This window comes from Heterodontus francisci, chromosome 3 (assembly GCF_036365525.1).
Source record: "Heterodontus francisci isolate sHetFra1 chromosome 3, sHetFra1.hap1, whole genome shotgun sequence".
Taxonomy (NCBI): domain Eukaryota; kingdom Metazoa; phylum Chordata; class Chondrichthyes; order Heterodontiformes; family Heterodontidae; genus Heterodontus; species Heterodontus francisci.
The window spans coordinates 75,790,014-75,798,591 of record NC_090373.1 but is presented as its reverse complement, the minus strand read 5'-3'; the positions used below and the strand labels follow the sequence as shown (position 1 = coordinate 75,798,591).

The 8,578-nt window shown below is 36.5% G+C and overlaps 1 protein-coding gene across 12 annotated transcripts in view; it reads right to left on the bottom strand.

Moving 5' to 3' along the window:
• Window positions 1-861: 861 nt before the first annotated feature.
• LOC137357234 (pumilio homolog 2) overlaps window positions 862-8,578 on the bottom strand; it is a 172,436-nt gene continuing 164,719 nt past the window's right edge. For 11 of the 12 annotated variants that reach the window (XM_068023412.1, XM_068023431.1, XM_068023422.1 and 8 more), the window contains 4 exons: window positions 5,820-5,945; window positions 3,908-4,029; window positions 3,330-3,522; window positions 862-2,812 (listed from right to left, as the gene is read on the bottom strand). In XM_068023412.1, the coding sequence (XP_067879513.1) occupies window positions 2,681-2,812; window positions 3,330-3,522; window positions 3,908-4,029; window positions 5,820-5,945 (573 nt within the window). In that variant the 3' untranslated portion in view covers window positions 862-2,680. Of the gene's footprint in view, window positions 2,813-3,329; window positions 3,523-3,907; window positions 4,030-5,275; window positions 5,320-5,819; window positions 5,946-8,578 lie in introns of those variants that run through there. The other variant, XM_068023497.1, reaches the window with a different exon arrangement.

Sequence of the window (8,578 nt, the reverse complement as noted above, 5' to 3'; positions counted from 1 at the left end):
CAAGGTGAAAGAGATAATTAAGGATTTTTTAAAAAGGCATATTTTCCTACAGAAAACACAACAGGTTTATTTCATATGTTATTCACATTTTTTTTTATACAGCATATACAAATAAATGAATATAACATTACTCCATCTTAGTTGCCAAGGAGCCAGGTTGCAGACCTGATTAAACACAAGATAAAAAATGGTCCATCAACAATCCATGTTTAAGGAAATATCAGCAAAATGTCTAGTGGTTTTGTTCCATTTGTTATCAATGCTAATTTGAAATTTCTTGATCTGCACTTTCACCTAGACTCCTGCTTCTCAAGCTAAAACCAGAACACAATCTCACAAAGTGACCTCCTTTACAAAGCAAATAAATAGTTGCCATGGAAACTAGGGCTGTGCCGACTGAAGTTAACAAACCTACTAGCTTTATGCACTCAGTAGGCTAACAGCCGGTCATTTAAACATGGCCAACATGATCTTTCCTGATGATGCACTTTTTGCAGCTCTTGGAAGAAAAACAAGTTAAAAATTAGCAAGCGAAGTGCCATAGTACAGCTTAACAATATCAAATTGAAAAATCTAAATGTTGTGGCAGGAAAAAAAGGACTGCACAAATTAACAGTATAAAATCACAAAATATTAAAGCTTTAACATTTAAAATTGAACCAGTTTGAATAATTTAAGTTCACTGATGCTTTAGTTCATTAAAAAAAAATCTGACTGCACAGCCCTAATGAAAACAACTTTTTATCTCTTCAATGCGAAGGACATCAAATCCAAAGGCCTCAAGATAAATAATTCCAGATTGTTCCAAATCCGCAAGCCATTCTGTTTATACAAAATACTGACTTTCAAGGATCATCAAAATACAAAACACAATCTTTTATCTTTCAGAAACTGAATATACAAAGCATATTTCAAAATATTTCCAGAGGCAAAGAATACAAGTAACTGTTAATTATACACATATGGTCACAATTCTGCCTGCAAAATGTCATCAGGAAATGTACATAAGGCCTCCTGTAAAATGTACATCATCTATATGTAGTGTTACAACCTTATATGTTCAAATGAAAAATTGACAATATCATACATACTTCCACTTACATGTAGGTAGACAATTCCAAAATACAGTACTCTTCTGTACAAACAGGATCATGTCACTGTTAAGGGATGGAAAAAACATTTGGTTTCCATGGTAACTAGATGTCTTAATCCAAACTTTTCAATTTGATTATGCACAACATTTACTTGTACATTACACTTGTAAAATTTTCAAAAATTACCATATTAACAGAATTTCAACAGCTACAATTATAAACAAAACCTACTGTTCTAAGGTAAAAGAAAGCCAGTTAAATTTTTAAGCCATATAAAGGTACAATTTTTTTAAAAATCACTCGATTCAAAGAAATTTACATTATACAACACTATGCTAAGGCAGGGGAGAGTGTTAGTGGATATACACTAAAATGCAAACTTTGTTTTCTGAAGGGTAAAAGACATTTTAACATTTACAGCATCAGGTTTACAAATGTACAACTGTACAACCAAACTATGCATTACTACCAAGTTAGCCAAGCATATGATTAAACACAAACAAATTCATTTTTGCAAACTGTAAACTTACACCTATGAATTGCAAAGTCGACACTTATACACTACATATTTATAAGCAAAACAAAGTCTATTTCATTATTTTTGCATGCGTTATGGTGAGCGACCAAGCTTAACCTTAAATGGACCCTTAATTTTCAAATCTGTCCGAGATTGCCAAATCTTTAAATTGAGAAAGTAAAAATACAACCAACACACCTTCATAAACTCTCTTAATTTAGGTATTCAAAAATACAAATCCCCTCATCTCTTTGCAAAATAGACTGAAAAGCCAAATCTAGCAAAAAAAAACTTTTCAGACAATTTGTATATTTAGGTATGTATACCATCATGATTCCTTACTGCCCCCTTGTACAATGGTTAAATACATATGTATGTACAACACTTCTATACATCACTGAAATAGAAAAGCCGGGCAGTGTTTACCTCAAAAAATAAAACCTATTGAGTATTGACATCGCCATAGTAAACATCAGGAGTTACATTACATATCAACCTGCCATTTAAGCACTTCCCTGAAGTACATCATATTTCAACAGAACATAACTGTTGTGCTATTTAAATATTGTCAAAAAGTAACTTGCTGAAACACAACTTAACTTATTATTTGATTAATTTAATATTTTAAAGCAGTTCTGTTCCTTAAAGTTTAAATCGACTGGGCCTGAGAGTTTATTGTGCAACAAGTTCCTAAAACTCAGAATTTAAAGTGGTTACTACTTAAAATTCTTTACCAAATTATTTTATAAGGTTTAATTGACAAAACACACAAAAGTTAGTTTGATACTATTATAATAAATTCATACATTCTATGTTTTACCTAGGTTTTCCAATTAACCTCCAGCAAAGGTACTTTGAGAAACAAAATGCACACAAACTCAGGACACATTAATGAGTTGAAGTAAAGTTGATTGGTAAAATACACAATTCACAATTAATGGAGAGAAAAAGAGAGGATACAAAAATTAAAAGTTAAGTTGTGTTTTCACATTTAAGGTCTATCTGGTTTGGCACACCCAATATTTAAGCAGCACAGTTTTCAACAGTTCTTCTGTGTGCATCAATTAATTTACAACATTCCATTTGGTGGTCCTCCAATTGGCCCCAGATCAGTGCTGTTCTTCATGTAATACTTTTCCAGTTTGGCTAAGATGTGTTTTCCATAAGTGTATTTCCGTAGGGTTGTAATATGAGGTCGAATCTGTACACAAATGAAAAAAACTATAAAATTTCAGAAACTTCTTTTAAAGTAGCTCAAATATTTAGTTGACGCAATTTGAATTAAAGATTAGTGCCCGATATAGGAGTTTATATTTTTTCCCTTTTGTTAACTTTAGCAGAGATATAGCTGTAAGTTAAAGTTCATATCTGCATCTAATTTTTTGCCACAATTAGTGAATGGAGAAAAATATAGTCCTCCATAAAAAGAGGAAAATAGAGTTAGAACAAGAGATTTGGCCTTTGAAGATTTCTAGTGATTCTGCAAAGCTTTTCCATTCTAATGGAATGGTAAATACATCATATGAACAAAATTTAGGCAATTACATTTTAAAATACACAACTATTTAGTTTAAGTTGCAGTGTCCTTGCCCCAGGCAGTAGCAATAATTAACTCCTTACACTAACAGCACTGAATTTGTATTTTTGCCACTTTAGCCGTTTGATCTTGCATGTTAAATAGCAATTTCAGAGTTATGCAAAGTATCAATAAAATATACCTTGTGCATGATAATTTTACGCTGAGCAGGTTCCGCTACATCAATCATCTTCTGAACCACGTAGTTGGCATATTGATCTTTCATCATTGTGTATAAGGCACTATGGGGACCATCATTCTGGCAGCAGATCTCATCAATCAGTAAAGCACGTTCAGCACGAGAGGCATGGGTGACACACTTTTCAACCACATTGCTGGAAAAAAAATCCATACTACAAGTTTAATTCAATGTACCAAGCCAAAGAATTTTTATATTCTAATTTTATGATGTGGAGAATAGAGGAAAAAAAACAGTAAAAAATAATTTCTAACTAAAATAGTGGTGGGAAAGGGGGAACCTTTAATGATAGACACAATAAATAGTGGTCTCAGATACTCTTACAACAGTTTACCCACTATGGCTGTTTGTATGTTTACAATAACATTACTTCTAATTGTATGTATTTGTCCAAACATTTTGTTTGAGTGTTATTCAATTAAGTGCATCTTCAATAAAAGTAAGTGGATTGGAACATTTTTCTAGTATTAGTATTACTTAGTACTGAAGCACACTTTTTCATGAAATGCAAATTCTTATACCTGGCAAATTTATGCTGACTTAGAGCAAGCACCTTTCCCCTTATCTCAGCAACAATCTTACTCTTATCTTCAGGGCGCCCATGCTCCAAAACATGCTGGATGACATAATTTCCATATTGGTCCTAATTAAACAAACAAAATTAAACTTTAGAAATAAATTGAGAAACTTCCTCATACTATTTGGTTATTTTTAAAAATAAATCAGCTTACTATTTGTGCATTAACATAGATTATATATGTAGAAATCAGAGGACGACATTCTACCATTTTACAGGTCATTGGGTAGACCTCATCCTGAGTACTGCGGCTAGTTTTGAGTGATATTGTGGCCTTGGAAGAGATTAAGAGAGCTACAAGAATGATTCCTTGCTTAACGAACCATAAACACTCAGATAGCTTAAAGAGCTATCTATTTACTTTAGAGCAGCTTAAACTTAAAGGTGACCTGATAAGAATCATACAAAATAAGGGCTCGAATGTGTGCCTATTTGACCAGGGAACATGTACTTAAACTGCACAAAAGATGGTTAGGTGGCTCCCCTTTTCTCAGATATTGAGCCTCTGGAATGTACTGCTGGCTTGCGTAGTGTGTGCTGACTCTATGCATTCCTTCAGTAGGGAGCTGAAAGAGTTCTTGGCTGGGGCCAAGCTAAGATTAACAGTTGGGTGATCAATGTGATTTCATACACCTGTGGAAGTTGGAGAGGAATTTTCCATAAATTTTTATTTTAAATCCCTGACTGCGTCTGCGTTTTTTCTTTGTTTTATGCCTTTCCCAAGAGATTACACGCCTACAGGGGTTAGGAAGTGCCTAATCATTATGGTCCAGATCATTTCCTGCCTGTTGTTTCATTTGTTTGCAAAATAATCTTTGTAACTGATTTTACATGAAATTTGTATGATCAAGTACACCTAAAGAAAGTCCCTGATTTTCACTGACCAAAACTAAATTCATATCCAACATATTGCAGGAAGCTGTACTTGCAATATATTAGGATAAAATTCTTCCTTCATTTTCTCCCTTTCCATCATTTCTCCAATCTTCCTCAATTTTCTTAGAATTCTGAGGAAACAATTTAATCAATTTAATGATCTTATAATCCGCATTGCCTTGTTTTGGCTTTTTATTTATTTATATGGTGTGTTTCATTTTTGCATTTCCACAGTTACTAAGAAGTGTCGGGGCCCAGAAGTAGGTTAGCAGAACCTGTTCTGAATAAGCTTTTAAAATTAAAACTGACATAGATGTGCACTTGTGGCACCAGTGTAAGTCAAAACAAATGAAGCGCATAAATGTTAGCGAGTCATTACTGATCATCTGCTTTAAGTAGTATATAGCATACTTTCCTTTTTTTTTAAATTACTTACTTTGTTTCTTAAAAGATGACTGGCATCGTGTCACGGTGAGTACTCTGCACAGGTAAGCAGACAGTTTGCAATTAAAGACAATGGATGTATGATGTCGGTGGTGATTATAAGTAGTGCATGTTATGTTAGAAAGTGCAAAATACAAGCTTCCCTTTCCTAATATAGAAGTATTCAGTATATATCATAATGAAAATGGCACAAATCCTATCAAGCACTCATACACCTATAATCAAGGCCACGGGCTTGCAGTTTTTAAAATGGATAAATGAGTAGAATTGAAGAATGTGATCCTCAAAGCACTGATAAAAAATGACCAATAAAAATCCCGGAAAAATGAGAACATAATTCAACTTATTTCGCCGTCAATAATTAGTGATCCTGAATGGACAGAACTGTAGAATGCAATCTCAAAACATTGGTGAGGATCCCAGAATCCCATGTAAAAGAAATGGAATTTGATTTTTGTCTGCCTTGTCTACAATGAAAGGTATAGATCTGAACGGATGCATGCATTCTTTATGTTCATGTTATCTGTTCTCCTTACCTGCACTAACTGTTCAGTGTGCTGATGCAATTCCTCTAGGATCGGAAGAGTCTGCTCAGGTGTGCAGTGCTCCAAAATACGCTGAATAACTCGACAACCATAAGGATGAGTTGACAAAACAAAAACCTGGAATTTGTCATAAAATAATCATCAGTTGCTGAGGACACAAGACTTTGCTGTTGAAAACAAACAAATAATTTGACAAAATTAAAAAAAAAAACTTTCAATGAAGCAGTTATCTAAGATATTAGAAAAAAAAAGAAATCCAGGACAGAGTTAATTCAGGATGGCAATGATGAAAGATCACTGACCAGAAACCATAACTGTTTCTCTTGCCACAGATAGAGTCACAGAGTTATACAGGACAGAAACAGACCCTTTGGCCCATCGTGTCCGTGCCGGCCATCAAGCACCTAACTATTCTAATCCCATTTTCCAGCACTCGGCCTATAGCTTTGTATGCTGTGGCATTTCAAGTGCTCATCTAAACACTTCTTAAATGTTGTGAGCATTCCTGCCTCTACCACCTCTTCAGGCAGTGCGTTCCAGATTCTAAACACTCAGTGAAAAAAAGTTTCCTCAAATCCCCTCTAAACCTCCTGCCCCTTAACTTAAATCTACGCCCCCTGGTTACTGACCCCTCTGATAAGGGAAACAGTTTCTTCCTATCTAACCTATCAATGCCCCTCATAATTTTGTATACCTCAATCATGTTCCTCCTCAGCCTTCTCTGCTCTAAGGAAAACAACTCTAGCCTTTTCAGTATCCCTTCATAGCTGAAATGCTCCAGCCCAGGTAACATCCTGGTGAATCTCCTCTACACTCTCTCCAGTGCAATCACATTCTTCCTATAGTGTGGTACCCAGAACTGTACACAGCACTGCAGCTGTGGCTTAACTAGCGTTTTATACAGCTCCATCATAACCTCCCTGCTCTTATATTCTATGCCTCAGCTAATAAAGGCAAGTATCCCATATGCATTCCTAAGCACCTTATCTAATCTGTGCTGCTGCCTTCATTGATCTATGGACAAATACACCAAGGTCCCCTCTGACCCTCTGTACTTCCTATGGTCCTACCATCCATTGTATATTCCCTGGCCTTCTTAGTCCTCCCAAAATGCATCACCTCACACTTCTCAGGATTAAATCCCATTTGCCATTGCTCCGCCCATCTATATCGTCCTGTAATTGAAGGCTTTCCTCCTCACTATTTACGACACCACCAATTTTCATGTCATCTGCAATGCTTTTGCATTTAATTTATTCAGTCATAAAGAGGAGGTATTTAAAAGATTGGCAGTCCTCAAAGTAGAAAAGCTACTCAGTCCATATGGGATGCACCCTAGGTTAGTGAGAGAAGTTTGGGTGGAAATTGCAGAGGCTCTGGCATAATCTTTCAATCCTCCTTGCATATGGGGATAATGCCAGAGGACTGCAGGATTGCAAATGTTGCACCCTTGTTTTAAAAAAACTTAAGAACATAAAAAATAGGAGCAGGAGTAGACCACATGGCCCATTGAGCCTGCTCCGCCATTCAATATGATCATAGCTGATCTTGGGTTTCAACTCCACTTACCCTCCCTCTCTCCATATCCCTCGATTCCCAGACAGACCAAAAATCTATCTCCGCCTTAGATATATTCAACAATGGAGCACCCACAACCTTCTGGGATAGAGAATTCCAAAGATGCACAAGCCTTTGAGTGAAGAAATTTCTCCTCATCTCAGACCTAAATGATTGTCCCCTTAACCTGAAACTGTGCTCCCTTGTTCTAGATTCTCTAGCTAGGGGAAACAATGTCTCAGTATCTACCCTGTCAAGCTTCATCATAACCTTGAATGTTTCAATGAGATCACCTCTCATTCTTCTAAACTCCAGAGAATATAGACCCAATTTACTCAGTCTCTCATCATAGGACAACCCTCTCATTCCAGTTCCAATCTAGTGAATCTTCGCTGTACTGTCTCCAATGCAAGTATATCCGTCTTTAAATATGGAGACCAAATTTGCACACAGTATTGCAGGAGGTCTCATCAAAGCACTGTACCAGTGTAGCAAGACCTCTTTATTCCTGTACTCCAATCCCCTTGCAATAAAGGCAAACGTGCCATTCGCCTTCTTAATTGCTTGCTGTACCTGCATGCTAACTTTTTGCGTTCCTTGTAAGAGTACACCCCAGTCCCTCTGAATATCAACATTTACCAGTTTCACGCCTTTTAAAAAATATTCTGCTTTTCAATTCTTACGACCAACACCGCAGCCTCACAGCTCCAGCGACCCGGGTTTGGTTCTGGGTACTGCCTGTGCGGAGTTTGCAAGTTCTCCCTGTGACGGCATGGGTTTCCACCGGGTGCTCCGGTTTCCTCCCACAGCCAAAGACTTGCAGGTTGATAGGTAAATTGGCCATTGTAAATTGCCCCTAGTGTAGATAGGTGGTAGCAGAATGGTGGGAATGTGGTAGGGAATATGGGGTTAATGTAGGATTAGTATAAATGGGTGGTTGTTGGTTGGCACAGACTCGATGGGCCAAAAGGCCTGTTTCAGTGCTGTATCTCTCTAAGACTTTCACTTCCCCACATTATACTCCATCTGCCACTTTGTTGCCCACTCACTTAACCTATCTGTATCACTCTGTAGCCTCTGTGTCATCTTCACAGCTTGCATTCCCACCTAGCTTTGTATCGTCAGCAAACTTAGACACATTACACTCTCCATCTAAGTCATTATATAGATTGTAAATAGCTGAGGCTCCAGCA